Raw genomic sequence first — 21,686 nt, forward strand, 5'->3', positions numbered from 1 at the left:
TGAGGGAAATCAACCCTGGAGCGTGGGGCCGAGATCTACAAAGGCTCTCAAAAGGGGACAGTGTGTAGGGAGCCGATTGGGGCCCAATCAGTTGGTGAAGGAAGTGCCCAAGTTGGAGGTAAGTATAAAATTCCCTGAGGGGAATATCATGGGATGACCGGAGGGCTGCAAAAGGGATAATTTTAGTCGGGGTGAGCAAGGAATGGACATCTACAAAACCATGATCCGTCCACCACACAAACTGACCGGGGTTATCACAGCCTGGCGGGAATAGGGGGCAGTGTAGAAAACGAAGTAGCGGGAGATGAGGAGATTGGAGACCTGCAGAGTATTTCACCGAATCCCAGAGGCGAAGAGAATGGGCCAAGCCTGGGCCTATGTTCGGTGGGCGTTGCCCTTTCGGGAGCCAGGGAAGGGATGCTAATGGTATCGGATGGGAGTCCACCATATCAAGAATTGCCCAGAGGGGCATTTGATGACGTTCATGTAGGCGGGTCAGGGGGGCGATACCTGCTACCGTATAATATGCATACAAATTAGGGACAGAAAAACCACCATTAGCCTTACAGGCATAAAGAACCTGCTTTTTAATCCGAGGCTTCGAAGAGCCCCAGATAAAGCGCATGATTTTGCGTTGGTGGATTCTAAGTACATGAAGGGGTACGGGAACCGGCAACACCCGAAAATAATATAATAATTTTGGAAGATAAGTCATACGCACCGCCGCTATCCTGCCAAACCATGAGATTGGGAGAGTTGACCAAGAGTCAAGCAAACCCGTCAATTTCCGAAATAAAGGGGGGTAATTTGCCTGGAATGATCTGAGTATTTAGGTGAAAGTCTGATTCCCAAGTACGGCAAAGTGGATGTCCACTGAAAAGGGAATGCGGCCTGTAAAGATTCCATTTCAGCGGGTTGTAGGTTGATGGACATCGCCCTAGATTTCGCTGGGTTAACTGCCAGACCAGACAGCGCAGCAAAGGAATCCAACAGAGAGAACAAATTGGGAAGGGAAAGCCTGGGGTTCGTGAGCGTCAGCAAAATGTCATCTGCGAACAGTGACAGTTTATGCATTGTGCCCGCAACCTCCACTCCCGAAATGTCCGCATGTGACCGAATTGCTTCCGCCAGGGGTTCCAATGCTAAAATAAATAGTAGTGGAGAGAGTGGGCATCCCTGGCGAGTGCCCCTACGTATGGGGAAGACCGGCGAGTCATAACCATAATAGCGCACCTTGGCCTGTGGAGAGTCATAAATAGCCGAAATCCAGCCCATAAAGGACGCCCCAAAGCCATAGTTAGTAAGTACCCGCTTCAGGTAGGACCAAGACAGGGTATCAAAGGCCTTGGTCACGTCTAAGGAGAGAAACATGGTCTCCAGAGACCTAGTGTGTGCCAGATGTTGGACTTGTACTAGCCGTCTAATGGCATCACCAGCCTGTCTCCGGGGGACAAAACCCACTTGATCTTTTTTGATGAGTCGGGGGAGGAAGGAATTCAGACGAGTAGCTAGGTTTTTTGTTAATATTTTCACGTCGATATTGATCAGGGAAATTGGCCGGAAGTTGGCCCAAGAAGAAAGGTCCCTATCCGGCTTGGGGATCATTACCACATTTTCCGTTAACATCAGTGGTGAGAAAGAGTGACCTCCCTTCACCGCATTATACACAGCCACCAAGTGGGGGGCCAGCACCGCAGCCAACTTGCGATAATACAAAGCACAGTATGCAATTGAGCTACTGGCCTGTCCTACATCCAGCATTCTTTCGGAAACGCACCTTCAGTGCTGCTGGTGGCTTTGTTACCGATCACAGGGTGCGCCTGTCCACCGACTCAGTTGATCGACTGACCTTCATCAAGATGAATCAGTCTTGGATCACCCACAGCTACCAAGCACCTGAAGCTGATGTAACCGAATAATTTTTTTAGAAATATCACATCCCTTCAAGACTGCCTATGCTGATTCTGAGTGACTGTCCTGTTATGTTGATTGTCTATCCTCTTCCTCCTCCGCTGATATGTTGGAAGAACATTTGTGGTTCTGGGTGATGCCCCCAGCCCAATTTTTCTGCCCCTGTTTAACAGGGGCATTTAATTACAATTTTTGATGCAATGCTTTGCAGCAGGGCTTATTCTTGCACTACAACTAGAGTATATGGGAGAGGTTGCAGTGTCGTGGCACCAGCACCAGTGCATAAGGCCCAATTTTTCTGCACCTGTTTAACAGGGGCATTTAATTAAAAATTTTAATGCAATGCTTTGCAGCAGGGCTCATTCCTGCACTACAACTACAGTATATGGGAGAGGTTGCAGTGTCGTGGCACCAGCACCAGTGCATAAGGCCCAATTTTTCTGCCCCTGTTTAACAGGGGCATTTAATTACAATTTTTGATGCAATGCTTTGCAGCAGGGCTCATTCCTGCACTACAACTAGAGTATATGGGAGAGGTTGCAGTGTCGTGGCACCAGCACCAGTGCCTAAGGCCCAATTTTTCTGCCCCCTGTTTAACAGGGGCGTTTAATTACAATTTTTGATGTAATGCTTTGCAGCAGGGCTCATTCCTGCACTACAACTAGAGTATATGGGAGAGGTTGCAGTGTCGTAGCACCAGCACCAGTGCCAGCAGCCCAATTTTTCAGCCCCTGTTTAACAAGGGCATGTAATTACAATTCTTGATATAATATTTCACAGGAGGGCCCGTTCCTGTGCCCACCCAGAGTAACTGTAAGGACTTATAGTGTTGTGGCACCAGCACCACAACCACCAAAGGTAAATTTTTCTACCACTGTTCAACAATGGCATGTAATTACAATTCTTGATATAATCGTTCACAGCAGGGCGCTCCAGCGCCCACCAAGAGTCACTTTGAGGGCTTACAATGTTGTGGCAAAACCAACACCTTGTTTCGCCATTTCTGCAGAGCATATAGGGCAGGCCCCTACTTTCAAACATCCAACTTACAAACATCTCCTACTTGCAAACGGAAAGGAGATAACAGCAAGTGAGATGAAAAAAGACGGACGGCAAAACAAATTATACAGGGGTGATAACCCTTCCCTATGTTTTCCAAAAAGCTTAAAAATAGATTTTTTGACTGGAGCTACACTTTAAAAATGTACCAGTTGAAAATTACAAACAGATTCTGATTGCACCGCCTGTATACTGCTGTTCTGAGTATATAGGGCCTGGGGGCCACGCGTATTTCCTTTTTTTAATATGGGTACGGGGTTCCCCTTAATATCTGTACAAGACCCAAAGGGGCTGGTAATGGGCAGGGAGGGCTACCCATGCCATTTTTCTCAATGATTTTCAACCATATTGCCGGACCAGATATTACATTAAAACCAGAAGCAGTTTTAAATGACTTTTTTTCCGTTAAATGTCATTTTGTGCAGGGACTGTTCTAAACACGGGAAACACGTGGCACTTCACAGGCATACTATAGACACCCCCCCAGGCACGATATTTAAAGGAATATTTCACTTTTTTTTGTTCACTTTCATCGTCATTAAAATCAGTGCTCCCGCCAAAACGGCCATTTTTAAAAACATTTTAGGCATTGAGCCAGGTCCCCAAACCCTTTTTAGGACAGTATCTTGCATATTAGCAGTTAAAATTAGCACTTTTAATTTCGAACGGTCGAGTACCATAGACTTCAATGGGGTTCTAACGTTCGTACGAATTTGGGGTCCGTTCGAAAGTTCTGGTGCAAACCGAACCGGGGGGTGTTCGGCTCATACCTATTCCTAATCACTAGGAACAGATGATCACTCTCCACTCCCCTGACAGAACGGGGATCTGTTTATTTACATTGACAGATTCCTGTTCTGCCTCTGTGGAGCGATCACTGGTGGCCGGCGGACAACGCGGCCGCCGGCCACTCACATCAGCACCCGAATCTAAATGAAACAAAACAAACTTTTTTGTCATGCACATATCTAGAATCTACTGCAGCTCTGCATGGTTGCCAATCACCTTCAAACTTCAGCTTGTTCAAATAAGCTTTCACAATAAAACTTGGAAGCTGATTGGTTTCAATGCACAGCTGCACTAGATTTTTATTAAATCCCCCTCTATTTCCACAGGTACAGTCATTACTTCTCCCATTTAACCCCGCTACTATAGATGAGGTTACTAACTTTTTTCTAACGCCCATCTAATCACCTGCCCTCTGGACCCTGTGAACTTGCAAATACTACAGTCACCCTCTGGCTCTATCCTACACTCTCTAACGTACATCTTCAGTCTCTTCCTCTCTTCTGGCATCTTCTCCAACTTTCTAAAACATGCACTAGTCACCCCCATTCTTAAAAAGACCTCATTGGACCCCACCAATCTTAACAACCTTTGCCCCATCGCCTTACACCTTTTCCTCCAAACTCAGTGAAGTTCAGGTCTACAACTGAATGAATGACTATCTCACTGAGAACAACCTTCTTGATCCCCCACAGTCTGGATTTTACCCTGAACACCCCTTGGAAACTACTCTCCTAAAACTTACAAACAATCTACTAATGGCTAATACCAATGGACACTATTCTGTACTCCTACTCCTGGACCTCTCTGCTGCCTTTGACATGGTGGACCACTCCCTCCTCCTGAAAAAACTCTACTCCTTTGGTCTTCGTGATTGTACTCTTCACTGGTTCTCATCCTATCTAACCCACCGCACCTTCAGTGTCACTTACAATTCTACTGCCTCTTCTCCTTCTTCTTTTCTCTGTCAGTGTCCCCCAAGGTTCTGTTCTTTGTCTCCCAAAGATTTCAATACAGCCAAATCTATCTCTGTATTGTATTTTGTCGGATGGACGCTGTATGTTTTCCTTTTATGTGACGCTGTATTATCTATTGCTTGCTAGCCACATGTAGCAGTGTCTGTTCCAGGGTGACATGGCTGAGCATTGTCACTCTAGAACAGAAATTTTGTTACTGGCACGATTACTGGATAAAATGTTAAAATATAAAAGTTAAAAAATAAAAAATCACAGCATCCACTTCTAAGAAACAGTAAGTTGTAATGTTTAAATTTTTATTTCTTGTGTTTAGATATGATTTAACCCTTTTACTGCCACCACCATAAGGCTTTCAGCTGTGGCAGTGGGGTATCTATGGACACACACAGTCCAGCTCAGGAGTGATCCCGCAGGTGTGATCCCCTTAGCAAGTAGTTTGCTATGGAGCCACATATAGAAGAGGAGAAGCTGAGAATGCTAGTGGGGGACCCTAGAAGAGGAGGTTCTGGGCTGCTCTGTACAACCCTCATTACTTGTGCTGGAAGTAAGATATTGTGAAACTTAGGGGAAGTTTCCACACAAGGCTAAAGACTGTGAGACAGTGAGTAAGTTTGACATCTTGGAGGAAAAGATCCAGACTGTGACAATTGGCTGGAGAGGTGGCCTGCAGAGGATTCAATAAACTTGTCCGTGTCTTTTAGGTAGGTGCTAGAGAGTGTATATAGTTTTTGTCTTTTCTGCTTAACAGAGAAGCAGACAGGTAAATTTAGATGCTATCTGATTAACAGAGAGCAGTGATTGATTAGTGAGGTCTGCTCACTGTGATCTGGTGCTGCTCATGCTGTCTTGATGGTTCACACTGATCCAAAAGCAAGAAGGCATATTGGCCAGTGGGAGGAAACCTAGCAGGTGAGAGCACAGATGTAGATAGCCCTGGCCAATTAGGAGGAGATGTGCCCCAGGAAATGCTGGGTGACTGTATTTATATTTCAGCAGCACATGGGCTTGATGTTCCAGTCCAGCCCACCTCTAAGGAGAGAGGTTCAGGTAGTACCTCTCTCCAGCATAGCCTGCCATGCGGCTTCAGGTAGAAGATGGCCTGAGGAAGGAGCAAGCATGCACTGAATGCGAAGCCACCTCCTCTCACCCTGCACCTAGAATAAGGTGACCAGATTTTTAAAATGAAATCCGAGGACATATTTTTTATTTTTTTCAATTGACCAATGGTAAACTATTTTATACGCATATTTTCCTCAAATTATATATGCAGTCAGAAGTGTAGCGTGGGTTGTCAACGCCCGGCACAAGGCAAGAAATGTGCACCCCCGCCAGACTTTTAGCACTCCCTGAGTCCCTTCCACTAACCAATTTGATTCCTACACTGACCTACCTGCCCACTGAACTAACCTACCTAGTTTCCTACCCTGACCACTACACTGGCCTACCTGACCACTACACTGACCTACCTTATCCCTACACTGGCCTACCTTATCCCTACATTGACCTACCTGATTCCTACACTGACCACTACACTAACCTACCTGATTCCTACACTATCCTCTACACTAACCTACCTGATTCCTACACTGACCTACCCAATTCCTATACTGACTACTACAATGACCTACCTGATTCCTGCACTACTCACACCCCCCCACATGAACAGTGTAGATTGGTTGATTTTGCTCACTTCTCAATGGCCTGCATGATAATCTGTCAGAGGGATCATGGGGGACAGGCTAGACTACAGGAGTCCCTGGGCAGGGGGGGCAACACAGCACACTTGGGGGGCAGTAATGATTGTGCACCCCCCCAAGTGTTTCACCCAGGGTGAGAGTAACAGATCCCCCCCTCCATACCACCGCAATCCGGGGACAGACTGGCTCCGGGGACAGTGTCCTCAATCCGGGGACTGTCCCTGGAAACCAGGGATGTCTGGTCACCCTAACCTAGAAGTGACGTCATCTCAGATTGCCCCTGTGTTCCCTGCTGTTCTCATAGGCTGCGGATGATGGAATCCACCTGCACGAGCTGTCGGCTGCACTTCAGAGAAACGGACGTTTACGAGAAAACCACCCCCGGATTTTGCTGCAGGATTATTATCATAAAACCTGATGGTCAGCAAGTTCCCTATGCATACAATTGAAGTCCACCAATGTGCCTATAGATAAGATCTATACCTATACAATATAGCTGCCACTTTGAATAATACAACAATGTGAACAGTATTTGAACCTCTAAAAATGAGATAAAAATAGTGGCGCTAGATACAAATGTTAAAGTGAAACATGTACAAAAATTAATAAACATGCATCAATGAGTTATCACAGCAGTGGTTACTACCAGCAATGGCCAAATAAGGTGTCTAATAAATTATCATATCTTGCTGTGTGGATTGTGGGATCACGGTAGAAGGGAAACTGTTGTATAATGGAAGGGGATGTCTGCTCTACAGTGATTAATGCAAACACATTGCCAGGAAGTGAAAAAGGAAGAGTTAACTCAGGGTGTAAGATGGCAGACGCCAAGGGTTGCAGCTCATACTAGAACCCTGCTACACAGTCATTTGTAACGGGACATTTTCAAGCAGTAGCGGTGAAGAAGCCCAGTCAGTGCACTGGAAAAGGAGTTCAAGGACAGCTGAATTTGCTGTCCGTGTGTTTGCCGTAATGGATGCTGTCTGCTTTACAGTAAAAGTTCTTGATGCCAAGTAGTTTTCAAGTGCCAGCAATGAAAGAGTTAACGTGCAACGTGGGAAAAGGTGCACTGGAAAGGTCTGCTCAGCAGGAGGAGCCACCGCAAAAGAGACATGCACCACCATCTGTCAGACCAGGGAGACACACATCTCAGTGATACAGAGCACCCAGCTGGTCAGGGCTGGGCATCGGCAGAAGCATGCATCAGCTGTAGTCACAGCAAGTCGGTGTCCGGCTCTTAGAGGGGCAGAGGGCACCCAGAAGATCCAGAGGCCAAATTCTACAAGTTCCTCAGGTGAGGAGGGGCCAGCGATCATTCATGTGGGGTCGCCAAGCTTTCAACACCGCTTTGGGTCTCTAGAGCAAGGGTCTCCAAGCTTTTCAAGGAAAGGGCCAGAAATGAGTGGGGCTGGATTGCCCCGGCCCAGTATCAGTGAGAATAAACACGGCCTTAGTGTTGGTGGTGGAAGAAGGGGAAGTAGTGCCCCATCATTGGAAATAGTTGGAGAAATATTGGCCCATTGTTGTTGTCGGTGGGAGGAATAGTGCCTCATATCATTGGGAGCAATATTGCCCCAAGGGCCAGATGAAGGCTAGCAAAGGGCCACATTCGGCCCTTGGGCCGCAGTTTGGAGACTTTTGCTCTAGAGTAAGGGATTGCAGAGAGGGGGTCAGAATGGGACTGTGAGGCTGAAGAGAGGGATAGAAGATTCTTTGTGTTCTGATCTGCACAATGAGGATGGCGATCAAGATGCCATGAGGCCTAAACTAGTAGAGTTTCTGATCTCTCCTCTCTCCGCAATTATGCTCGAGCACGAGCTCAGGACGAAGCCTTTACCTTGCTCATCAAGAAGAGGAGAGATGACAGGCAGAAGCTACCAATGTTCTTTCAGTTTCAAAGGTTCGTCCAACAGAAGGTAGCCATGGAATATGGGTACGACTATCCCTAGATCATGGAGGAGATAGAGGCCAAGAGGGTTTCCTGGTGTGAGGAAGCAGTTTGGAACTTTATGTTTATCCCCAAGCCCTATAGCAACTAGTCCAAGGCCCAGCTTTGGTCGGTTAAAAAAAATTGGAATTTGGGGAATCCATTTATTTTGACCGAGTAGTGGTCAGGCGACATCGGAAGAAAAATCTGGAGTGGTCCAGCAATATCTGGGGCCCAGATAGGAAAATGGTCCAGATACCACACCCAGATTTCTACTATCGAGATGCGCTTAAGCTGTTGTTACTCACTGTAGCTGAATGATCGCTATACAGAAAAGAAACGTTTTGTCGGGTTTGAGCCTAGGTTCACACTGATGCAATGTGGGAACCACAGTGATTACAGCACTCTCCCACAGGCAGTTCACACTGCTTTCTGCAAACCGCTGCGGGTGTCACTACATTGTTAATGACAACCCCAGATTGGTTCACAGATCGAAGTGTGAACTCGCACAGGAATCGGATTGCAATTTGTGAGAAAACAGAACAAATCCCTGCACTTTTTTCTGTGTGACTCTAAGGCGAGTTCAGCCATACAACTGTATGGCTGAGCTCGCATCTCACAGACATTGCATTAAGCGGCACCGCAGGTGCGGGAGCTAATCACATGCGATGGCTGTGATCGCACTGGTGTGAGCCTGGGCTAAAGGCTATTGTGCTGGAAGCCTCAGAAAGAGAGAAGAGTACCAGTTCTTTCATCGCTGCTGTGCCTAAACGGCTGTTGAGAAAAGGGAATACCTGTTTAATCCCCTTTCCCTTATATCCTTGCAAATTAAAGCAGAGGCATCTGGGATTCATTCTATCATCTGGAAGAATAAGCTTCTGCTGTAGAGGACTTCCAGGGGCTGTTACCCGGAGGGGGTAAACCCCTAGTTGCTACAAGGGACACTATGTGAAAATCTTTTGGCCAGTGCCCCACTATCTGTCACAAAGTCAAGTTGTGAGCGTTGCTGCCATGCCAGAGGGCAGTTGGTCGCTACCTTTCTTGAAGTAAAGTGCTGGAGGAAGAGCTTATGCTAAAAAGTGCTTTCATTTCTAAAAGTGAAGTGCTGGGGAAAAGCATTTCCACTGAAAAGCTTCTCCAGATTCAACTGACTGTTGATTGTCTGTATGCAGGTGAGTCATTGCCATAGGCTCAGGCAATGGCTTGCCACAAGAAGATGTGGTGCTCCTGATGCTGCAGGGTTGACGTCACTGCAGGTACCAGTGGAGTGGACTTCACATTCCTTCAAGCTGGTTCCTGGGTTTGACTAGCAGATGTCAGAACCCAGGCCCTCAAAGGGACTTTAGATATTTCAGTCTTATTGTTAAAGTTCAAGTTATTGCTGAACATGTCTAGCCAGTTAGGTTGGTACAAAAAAAATAAAAAAAAATATAAATCCCTTAGCGCAAACAGAGAGTGGTTCTTGGACCCATTGTAGCTAGAATGTCAGTACATGTGGAAGAAGTTTACTTTATAAATGGCTGCAGCTCTTCTTCAGTGAGGGTATTGTTAGCTTCTGTGAACTGGAAACTGAAGGAGAATGCACTGTCATCTAAGTGTAACAATAAAATGTATAAAAACACAATGATTAAAAAGAAAGGCACTCACAAGGGTTAACGTGGTGAAGGCAGATCATCTGTTTCTTTTGAGAGCCGTTGGCTTGGCACAGGTCCAGGATGGATGGATGAATGAGTCACCAGTCACCGCTGCTGTACAGGGGCGCAGGTGAGTGTCACCATGACATCTTATCTGGATGAACTGCAGGTTGTGGGTCGTCAGATGTTTGCAGTTCCAAAGGGGAGTGGATGATGGTAATTGTCAAGCAAGTGAGGGAAGCCCTGCCAGGCTGGGATGTAGGCTGGTGTGAAGGCTGTGGCTGGAATGAGGTCGGGCTGCGATGACATCACAAGGTGGGCGACAACATTCGGGGAGCTTCAGCTACTTCGTCAAACCGAACAGAATAAAATCCAAATAAAATACATTTATGTTTTTGGTAGGTGCCATTGATGGGCACTGGTAGGCTGCATTGGTGGGCACTGGTAGGCGCCATTGATGGGCACTGGTAGGCGGCATTGATGGGCACTAATGAGGCTGCATTTGGTGGGCACTGGTAGACTGAATTGATGGGCACTTATAGGCTGCATTGATGGGCACTAGTAGGCTGCATTGATGGGACTTCATTTGATGGACACTGATAAGCTGCATTTGATGAGAACTGGTAGGCTGCATTTGATGAGCACTGCACTCTGTACGTAGGTCATCCCTGAAACCTGCACTCTGTATGTAGCTCATCTCAGAACCCTGCACTCTGTACGTAGCTCATCCCAGAACCCTGCACCCTGTAGGCAGCTCATCCCAGAACCCTGCACTCTGTAGGCAGCTCAGCAGCTCATCCCAGAACCCTGCACCCTGTAGGCAGCTCATCCCAGAACCCTGCACTCTGTAGGCAGCTCATCCCAGAACCCTACACTCTGTAGGCAGCTCATCTCAGAACCCTGCACCCTGTAGGCAGCTCATCGCAGAACCCTGCACTCTGTAGGCAGCTCATCTCAGAACCCTGCACCCTGTAGGCAGCTCATCCCAGAACCCTGCACTCTGTATGCAGCTCATCGCAGAACCCTGCACCCTGTACGTAACTCACCCTAGAACCCTGCACCCTGTACATAGCTCATCGAAGAACCCTGTGCCCCAGCCATCAGAAATGTTTGGGCCCCTTACATAGCTTTAGACCTGGTCCCCCCCCCTTGAGCCTGAACATTCCCCAGGGCTTGCCCATGGGCCATCCCACCGAATCCACATACCGGCCACCTCACCAGTATGCACTCAGCCCCTCCCCCTCAATCCTGTATATATGTCAGCCCTCCCCCTCAATCCTGTATATATGCCAGTCCCCTTACACCTGTATATATGTCAGCCCCACCCCCCCACACCTGTATATATGTCTTACCCCCTCAATCCTGTATATATGTCAGCCCCCTCACTCCTAGAACCCTGCACTCTGTATGCAGCTCAACCCAGAACCATGCACTCTGTAAGCAGCTCATACCAGAACCCTGCACTCTGTACACAGCTTATCCCATAACCCTGCACTGTGTATGCAGGTCATCCCAGAACTTTGCAGTCTGTAACCACTTGACCACTGGGCACTTAAACACCCTTAATAACCAGACCAATTTTCAGCTTTCGGTGCTCTCGCATTTTGAATGACAATTACTCAGTCATGCAACACTGGACCTATATGAAATTTTTGTCCTTTTTTTCACACAAATAGAGCTTTCTTTTGGTGGTATTTAATCACCGCTGGGTTTTTTTTTTTTTGTGCTATAAAAGAAAAAATACCGAAAATTCTGTAAAAAAACGAATTTTTCTTTGTTTCTGTTAGAAAATTTAGCAGATTAGAAATTTTTTCTTCATAAATTTTGGCCAAAATTTATACTACTACATATCTTTGGTAAAAATAAGTACAAATTGGTGGATATTATTTGGTCTTTGTGAAAGTTATAGAGTCCACAAGCTATGGTGCCAATATCTGAAAATTGATCACACCTGAAGGACTGACGGCCTATTTCAATTCTTGAGACCCTAACATGCCAGAAAAGTACAAATACCCCCCAAATGACCCCTTTTTGGAAAGAAGACATTCCAAGGTATTTAGTAAGAGGCATGATGAGTTTTTTGAAGTTGTCATTTTTTCCCACAATTCTTTGCAAAATCAAGATTCTTTTTACTTTTTTTTTTTTTTTTCACAAAATTGTCATATTATCAGGTTATTTCTCACACACAGCATATGCATACCACAAATTACACCCCAAAACACATTCTGCTATTACTCCCGAGTATGGTGATACCACATGTGTGAGACTTTTACACAGCGTGGCCACATACAGAGGCCCAACATGCAGGGAGCGCCATCAGGCGTTCTGGAGCACCCAGGACAATTCTGACATTTCTCTCCTACATGTAAAAATCATCATTTATTTGCTAGAAAATTACATAGAACTCCAAAACATTATATATGTTTTTTTAGCAAACACCCTGGAGAATACAATGGTGGTCTTTGCAACTTTTTATCTCGCACGGTATTTGCGCAGTAATTTTTCGAATGCTTTTTTTTGGAAAAAAAACTGTTTTGTGCTTAAAAAAAAAAAAAAACAGTAAAGTTAGCCCAATTTTTGCATAATGTGAAAGATGAAGTTACGCTGAGTAAATAGATACCTAATATGTCACTCTTCAAAATTGCACACGCTCGTGGAATGGCGGCAAACGTCGCTACTTAAAAATCCCCATAGGCGACGATTTACATTTTTTTTACTGGTTATATGTTTTGAGTTACAGAGGAGGTCTAGGGCTAGAATTATTTCTCTCGCTCTAACGTTCGCAGCGATACCTCACATGTGTGGTTTGAACACCGTTTTCATATGTGGGCGGGACTTACGCATGCGTTCGCTTCTGCATGCGAGCACATGGGGACAGGGGCGCTTTAAAAAAAACATTTTTTTTTTATTGTTCATTTTACTTTATTTATTTTAGTTTGACATTTTTTTCCCCAAAAATAATTTTTTGGATCACTTTTATTCCTATTACAAGGAATGTAAACATCCCTTGTAATAGGAATATGGCATGACAGGTCCTCTTTACAGTGAGATGTGGGGTCAATAAGACCCACATCTCACCTCTAAGCTGGGAAGCCTGAAAAAAAAAAAGATTCTGGCTTTGATCGTATTAGCGATTCGGTAGAAGCACCGGAGGGCGGAGGGCGGCGGGAGATGTCTATGGCTGGGTATTGCAGGGTATCACCGACTATGGCTGGGTATCTCAGAGCATGGTGTTGCAGAGTACTGCGTTGCAGAGCATTGCAGGGTATTGGCGGGTGTTGCAGAGCATTGCAGAGTGTTGCAGGGTATTGGCGGGTGTTGCAGAGCATTGCAGAGTGTTGCAGGGTATCGGCGGGGGTTGCAGAGCATTGCAGAGTGTTGCAGGGTATCGGCGGGGGTTGCAGAGCATTGCAGTGTTGCAGGGTATCGGCGGGGGTTGCAGAGCATTGCAGTGTTGCAGGGTATCGGCGGGGGTTGCAGAGCATTGCAGAGTGTTGCAGGGTATTGGCGGGTGTTGCAGAGTGTTGCAGGGTATTGCAGAGCGTTGCGGAGTGTTGCAGGGCATTGCAGAGTGTTGCAGGGCATTGCAGAGTGTTGCAGGGCATTGCAGAGTGTTGCAGGGCATTGCGGAGTGTTGCAGGGCATTGCGGAGTGTTGCAGGGCATTGCGGAGTGTTGCAGGGCAATGCGGAGTGTTGCAGGGCAATGCAGAGTGTTGCAGGGCATTGCAGAGTATTTGCAGGGAATTGCAGAGTATTTGCAGGGAATTGCAGAGTAATGCAGAGTATTTGCAGGGAATTGCAGAGTAATGCAGAGTATTTGCAGGGAATTGCAGAGTAATGCAGAGTATTTGCAGGGAATTGCAGAGTAATGCAGAGTATTTGCAGGGAATTGCAGAGTAATGCAGAGTATTTGCAGGGATTTGAGGGGTTAATTTTCGGTGAGCAGCGATGTGGGCACTGCAGATGCAGCCCACATCGCTGCTGACACCGATCTCTTCCCCCTCCGCTGTACCGATCGGTACAGAGAGGGGGAGGGAGGAACCGGCGTCATAACATGACGCCGGCTTGTTTACAAGTGATCACTCCGTCATTTGACGGAGCGATCACGTGGTAAACGGCCGCGATGAGCGGCCGTTTACCGTGATTCGTGATGCGCCGGGTCCACTGGACCCAGCGGTCACGGATGCTCTCGTGTGCGCGCCCCAGGGGGCGCGCGAGAGCAGAATTCTAGGAGGCCGTTAATTAACGGCCTCTTAGAGTTAAACAACCGCCCTGATGCCGTTAATCGGCAATGGGCGGTTGTTAAGTGGGTAAGCAGCTTAACCCAGAACCCTGCACTCTGTACACAGCTCATCTCAGAATCCTGCACTCTGTATGTAGCTTATCCCAGAACCCTGCGCTCTGTACGTAATGCACTCCAAAACCCTGCACCCTTTTATCCTTTTTTTAAATGAATATGCTGGGGTTTCTATGTATCCATGAGACTTGCTTGTGGAACAATATTAAAAGCATATTTTATAGGTACAAGGAAGGCCCAGGTTTGTTTAATGACGCCCCTTAATTACCTCCCACTCTCAAGAGTTTGACCACACCCACATATGCCATGGTGCGCTATGCAAGGTTACTTCCTTCCTCAAGTTTCCCCCATTTTGAAGTTCAAAAGTTGGAAGGTATACCTTCTGCTGCAGAGGCACTTGTTCATTCCATACAAATGCTGTATGGTTCAGCAGAATAATCTGCTTCACAGTTCTACAAAGAGAGTTGTCCTCGCTTCTGCATAGTTAATTTGGAGTATCCTACTAATTGCCTTCTATCCAAACAAAACATAAAAACACTTCCCCTAGACTGGTCATTGAAGACAACAAGGGGAAGAGTGTGTGCACCTGGCTGTGTGAAAATACTGCATAACTGGCTCTGGATTAATCAGTGGGAGACCCGGGTACAAATATCCAAGCAGCTCCTATGGGGGTACTGCTACACTACAGCAGTCATTTAAAGGCAAATAGGTATGCAAACTGGAGTGACGCTTGGAAAAGTTGTTGTGATCAGGAGCCGAAAAGGACTGTAATAAAGGCACATGACAGTTACTGGCTACAAAAGAGTTACAAATGGGCAACCGGTCAGCAGTTATAATGCAGGTCTGGATGCAGGTCTGGGACCAGGACCTAATCTCCTCTATAGCCCAATCTATGTGCAGGTTATGGAGTCTAAAGCCCTGTACACATGGGCAGAATTTTCGGGAGACATTTGCCGGTTCAAAAAAGAAGCTGTTCTGTTGGATGTGCATGCTGAAAAAAGCTGCCGACCAACTCCCAATCAGCGCTCTCAGCCAATAGCAGAGAGCACTGATCGGAGTGCTCTGGCAGGGGGCTGTCCCCCTGTCAGGACACAACAGCTCAGCAGGGGAGATCACTGGACTAAACTTGCATTGTTGGTACAGCGGCTCCGACCGGAGCTGACAGGTTTTTATCATTCAACCTGTGGTGTTGCGGGGAAAAAAACTATAGTGTGTACCCAGCTTAAGCCAAGGATAACCTAAGATAAGAGGATAGGCAGGAGATGTTATCAAGTAGAAGCTGATTGTCTCCCTATGAAATTCTGCAATGGTCAGAGTAATAGGTACAGTGCATAAGGTGACCAGGCTCATGGACAAGGGAGAGTTATTAACAGCTAAAGCTGAAAAGAGTTTATCACATTACTCGAGGGAATCTGTAGCCCTCTGCATTGAACTAGATCGCCTCCAAATCTCTGAGGAAACAGAATCAAACATACCTCTTATAGTGGTAATATTTGAGACGGGTGCCTGCACAGAGACAGGAGCAGCCTGCAACACAGGTTGTACATTGGGAGGATCCAGGTGAGCAGTGCGAATCAGGAGCGTCTGTAACACTATGGCAAACTGATCTATGCGGTTATCCTGCTCATAGTTACATAGTTAGTCAGGTTGAAAAAATACACAAGTCCATCCAGTTCAACCACAAAAATAATAATAATAATAATAATAATAATAATATCATACAATCCCATATACTCAATTCTATACCCACAGTTGATCCAGAGGAAGGCAAAAAACCCCAGCAGAGCATGATCCAATTTGCTAAAGAAGGGGAAAAAATTCCTTCCTCATCCCCCGGATCAACTTTACCTATAAATGTTAGTACCCAGTTATATTATGTACACTTAGGAAATAATCCAGGCCCTTCTTAAAGCAATCCACTGAGCTGGCCAGAACCACCTCTGCAGGGAGTCTATTCCACATTTTCACAGCTCTTACTGTGAAGAAACCTTTCCGTATTCGGAGATGAAATCTCTTTTCCTCTAGACGTAAAGAGTGCCCCCTTGTCCTCTTTGTTGACTGTAAAGTGAATAACTCGACACCAAGTTCACTATATGGACCCCTTATATATTTGGACATGTTGATCATATCCCCCCTTAATCTCCTCTTTACAAGAGTGAATAAATTAAGTTTCTCTAATCTTTCCTCATAGCTCAGTTCCTCCATGCCTCTTATCAGTTTAGTTGCCCTTCTGTGCACTTTCTCCAGTTCCCCCGATATCCTTTTTGAGAACTGGTGCCCAAAACTGAACTGCTTATTCCAGATGAGGTTTTACTAATGAAATCTCATACTATCTGGAAAAAATATAACCAGCAAGTGGATTGCCTGCATCTTCTGAATTCATAGCCTTTGCCTACTGTCAGGAACCATGAATCAGACTGAGACAGAAGTGCAGTAAAAACCACACTTTTTAATAATATGGTACAAACAGAGCAAACGTAGTCAAAACATAGCCAGGGTTTGGTAACCAAAGCAGGTAGTCGGAACAAGACAGTGAAACAGGAGTCCAGAGATCAGCATAATAGAGGCAGCAAACACAATCAGGAATCAGAAGGGAAGTCAGCCAGGAAAAAGTCTTTAATCCAGAAATCAGAATAGTCAGAGGTAGCAAACAGGATCAGGAACCAGAAGGAAAGTCAGCCAGGCAACGTCTTTAACAGGAAAACACAGCAGAGAGTATCCGGATATGTTGAGCCGACGAAGGCACAGGAGTTCTGTTCCAGGCAGTTTAGTCAGCAGGGCTAGCTGACGAGCAGGAAAAAAAGACCAGGTCAGTTACTATGGAATGAAGAGTACTGGCAATTAACCGACAGCTGAGCACTAGAGATCTAAGAAAGGAAGGGCTGAGCCCAGCCCTGACACTGCATTACTGCAGGAGGTGCGTTTGCATGCACAGACAGTTCCTGGACTTGGCATGTCAGTTTGCAAATCTACTCAGCAAATAAACAAGCCACTTTAAATTTCTGTTTTCCTACTCCTATATTTATTAGCAACATTGTTGCTTTCCCATATGTTTACACGCTTCAGTTAACCTGATATTCTCTTTCTTTCAGCGGAAGTGGGGCATTATTATGATATATAAAGCAGTGCGTCTTCCAGTTGTCAGCATCAAGAATTTTGTAATAGAAACTCCTGAGGAGCGTAAACCCTACAAACAATGGAAGGATGTGCCTTTTACAGTAGAGCTGCTTAATTACGTACAGTATTGTGAAGAGAACAATTTACTTGAGTATCTTGATGATGATGATGACTGAGAATGAAGCATTATGGATGAAGCTCTATGTTTCTTAAATGGACAACATCATAGCAATACTAAAAATGTCAGAGGACTTACTTGCGTGTGGGAAAGAAAAACTGTTTTGAATCAAACTTCATTCTCTATGCTTATACCCCAAAAAAAATATATATATATTTATCAAAGATACTAAATACCATTGTAATAACCATGAACCTCTATAAATAATGACAAGGTATTGTAAAATAAAGAAAAAAGTCTGTACGTGGAGAAAGGATGTCAAAAGCATTACCCAAAGGGAGGAGAACCACGTCTCATAATCCAATATTTGGGGACCAATGATCTGGATCTTCTTTTACTTTAATATTTTTGTTTTGCTGTAAAATTATCATACTTACTGAATTTTTCAAGCACAGGGGGAACTAAGAATGATATCACCCCCTAGGAAATTCACTGTCCCTTTTGTGATTGTCTTAAAGTAGACCCAGACTGGAAGCTGTGCCCAAAAAAAAAAAAAAAAAAAAGCTAAAGGCCAATGATTAAATACCAGTATTGCTAGTTGGTTCCCTAAAGCTGTTATTTTCCCCAAGACAGACTCAACATGCTTGATCCACACTGTGATTCTGTGTGGCAGCCGCCATCTCTGTAAAGATTCATGGCTTCCCTGATGACTCACAAACTAATGAATGGTGTACTGAAGACTGGTGTGGGGAAATAACAAGTAGTGGGAGAGGTGAAAGAGCCACAGATCCACAGACAGCAGCAGCACAAGAGGAGGAGACATTAGTAGTAGGGTTGCGACCTTTTCATCAAGCCAAACCCAAACACTTTAGCAACATTTTTTTTTGGTGCAGTTTACACTATAGAATTGTAAAAGACCTGGGACACTTTTGGGTGCCCCAAGAAGAGTAGTATTGCAGCGCATGTAGCATCCTGTGACGATCACTGGGTGTTGCCAAATTGTGTTAATAATGGTAGATTTAGGAGCGTAGTTAAATAAAACAAGGTCAGTCTGTACCCCAGTACTGTCCCCCCCCCCCCGGTCAGTTTGTACCCCAGTATATCCCCCCTAGGTCTGTCTGTCCTCCAGTATAATCCCTCTTTGTTCAGTCTGTCCCCAAGTATAATCCCCCCTCCCCCAAGTCTGTCTATTCCCCAGTAAAATTCCCCATAGGTCAGTCTGTCCCCCAGTATTATCCTCCAAGGCCATTCTGTCCCCCAGTATAATCCCCCCAGGCAAGTCTGTCCCCCGGTATAATTCCCCCAAGCCAGTCTGTACCCCAGTTAAATCGCCCCCCACCAATATAATTAAAAGCTCTGGAAGCTGACGAGAGGGGGATTGGAGGACTGATTCTGCAGGCCTGCCACTGATGTATCTGGGTTTCAGGTGGCCAGAAACCCAGATACAGGATCTAAAACCAGACAGGTGGCAGCCCTAAACAGTAGTTGGCAGGAGAGGCTGAGAAAGTACAGATGCACAAAATAAATGAAGTAGGAGCAGGAAGATCCTTGCACTACAGGTTCCTATGTAAGCGTCACCATCAAGCCAGGAGGAGAGAGCCGAGGAGTCATGTGAGCGCAGGGAGATGCTCTGATCTAAGGTAGAAATCATTTTTTTTTTTTAAATAAAGGACATACAGTGGGGCACATGTTATCTAACTGAGTGGATTGTAGAGACTTAACACTATTATTTTACAAGCTGGAGGGGAGGATTGTGGAGTAGATGGAGCTAACAGGCAAGGAGGTGGGGGGGGGGGGGGGGGTTGGGAGAGAGAGGAGACACAGAGAGGAGACACAGCGGTTGAGGGGAGGTGCGTAAACTGACCATGGTGTCAGGGCTCAGCAGCCAAGATAAACCGTGGTGGCGGGGGGGGGCAGAAAATGGCAGGATGAGACAGGTTTTTTAGGTGATACGGGGGGGCCAAATTACACAGCACATGCACTGTGCTGTATAAAATTCTTTAAAGGAACAGGTTCCATTTTTTTTGTTTTTAAGGTTACAAACACGTTAGGAACTGCTAATGGAACATGTCACTTATATAGAACAAGGAGATGTCTTTTTGCACTATACCAATGGAGTCAATGTTTTTACCTGTATGCTGTCAAAATAACCAGAACTGAAATTATGAACTGGAGAATGAATATGCTTAGTAAGCAATTTCTTGTTACCCAGCAGCAGGCCATGTACTGAAAATCATTTGCACTTTGAATTATAATCATTAAAGATCAAATACCAATCTGTAAACTCTACAAAGAATTCCATCCAAATCTTACATAACACTTTTTTTTTTTAAATGTTTCATTTTATTTGTTTTTAGAAAAATAACATCATCAAAAATAACAGCGTACAACTGTACATAACATGTTCTCGACTTTACATTCTTATATCGTCAACTGTATACATACATAAGTGTTTCTTACTCGCAATGCCTAAATAATAAAAATATTTTAATCATATTGCTGTGTGTGGGTGTAATTATGTTACATTCAAATTCTTCCCCAGTACCTACATAGTTTGAATACAGTAGGACATCTTTCGTGTTCAGGATCATGATCATTACCTATTCCTACTTTAGTAAGTATTGTCTGTTTCTCTTCCTCCTCATGCTAAGCAGATATTCTATCACACGGGGCATATTTCAACCAACCTGCCCATACTTTGTCAAATTTTTTAGTACTCCCTCTGGCTTTGTAGAGACGGTGGGGTTGCTTCTTTCCATCTGAGAGCAATTGCTTTTGCTTTTTTAGCGTAGTAGAGTCTTCTGAGATGTGGATATACTTTCCTCCTCCAAAACACTCAATAAGCACCTGGCAGGAGAATAGATATTGGGTAGGGCTAAAGCATCTTCTACATATAAGAGGATCACTCTCCAAAATTTACCGTATATACTCGAGTATAAGCCGAGATTTTCAGCCTCTTTTTGAGGCTGAAAGTGCCCCCCTCGGCTTATACTCGAGTCATCGCCGTCTGCCTGCCCGATCAGCGTGTCGAGCAGACAGACGGCCGCCATTCTACTATTCAAAAGCCGCGCCTCCCTGTCTGTGATAGGCGGAACACTCAATTTCCCAGCAGTCAGTGGTCCGCCTATCACGGACATCCGCTCATCCTCATACTACGGACGAGGATGAGAGGATGTCCGTGATAGGCGGAACACAGACTGCTGGGAAATTGAGTGTTCCGCCTATCACAGACGGAGGCGCGGCTTTTGAAAAGTGGAATGGCCACCGAGGCGCCGACGCCGTCTGTCAGACGAGAAGAGCGGCGATCCTGGCATGGCAGAAGCACACAGGCTCGGGACGCAGGCTCGGGACGCAGGCTCGGGATGCAGGCTCGGGATACAGGTAGGCTGGACACACAAGGCTGCACACACATGGATGGACGGACACACAGGGATGGACGGACACACAGGAATGGACGGACACACAGGGATGGACGAACACACAGGGATGGACGGACACACAGGGATGGACGGACACACAGGGATGGACATACAGGGATGGACGGACACACAGGGATGGACAGGCATGTCTCACCCTCGGCTTATACACGAGTCCAGAGGCGGCTCTCTAATTAGTCAAGTTAGGCGACCGCTTAAGGCCTCGCACTCACAGGGGCCTCGCGGCCGCTTAATTTGCCTGCGATCAATACTACTGCCACCAGCGGCTCTGCCTCTCTTCCCCCGCCACTGGGACTCCATGGCCCCGGGGCGGACTGACCAATCAGGCACTGCCTGAAGGCCCCCTGGGCCAATCATGGAGCATCCGGGACTGGTGGCAGCAAAGACCTCTAGACGTCAGCACCAGACTCCAGGTGCGATCTCAGCAAGGCATGCGGGATGCGGGGGTAGCCATAGGTCTGTGCCGCTCACCCGTGACCTGACCGCCAATTCAGCTCAGCAGCTCAGCCAGGGACAGAAGTTACACAGCAGCGCAGCCCCCATGACTGTGAAGGGGAAGGATCCGATCTTCTGATGCCGCCTGGAGAGAAAGTAAAATGCCGGACCATGCAGCCCTCCTGCGCTCTTGGATAGGAGGAGCGGCGGAGCCGCTGCATATAGAAGAATTGCTCTTTCCATATTCCTCCTAAAGCCACTAAATGTTTGCGGGGGAGAGCTGAAACGAG

The 21,686-nt window shown here is 46.1% G+C and overlaps 1 protein-coding gene across 7 annotated transcripts in view; it reads left to right on the forward strand.

The window, feature by feature from the left end:
- The window catches only part of DHX58 (DExH-box helicase 58), a 208,346-nt gene extending 188,326 nt beyond the window's left edge, over positions 1–20,020 (forward strand). For 6 of the 7 annotated variants that reach the window (XM_077459543.1, XM_077459546.1, XM_077459545.1 and 3 more), the window contains one exon: positions 17,382–20,020. In XM_077459543.1, the coding sequence (XP_077315669.1) occupies positions 17,382–17,582 (201 nt within the window). In that variant the 3' untranslated portion in view covers positions 17,583–20,020. The remainder of the gene's footprint in view (positions 1–17,381) is intronic. The other variant, XM_077459549.1, reaches the window with a different exon arrangement.
- The last annotated feature ends 1,666 nt before the right edge of the window (positions 20,021–21,686 follow it).

This window comes from Lithobates pipiens, unplaced genomic scaffold (assembly GCF_037356315.1).
Source record: "Lithobates pipiens isolate NorthernLeopardFrog02 unplaced genomic scaffold, aLitPip1_a1.2 Scaffold_28, whole genome shotgun sequence".
NCBI lineage: Eukaryota > Metazoa > Chordata > Amphibia > Anura > Ranidae > Lithobates > Lithobates pipiens.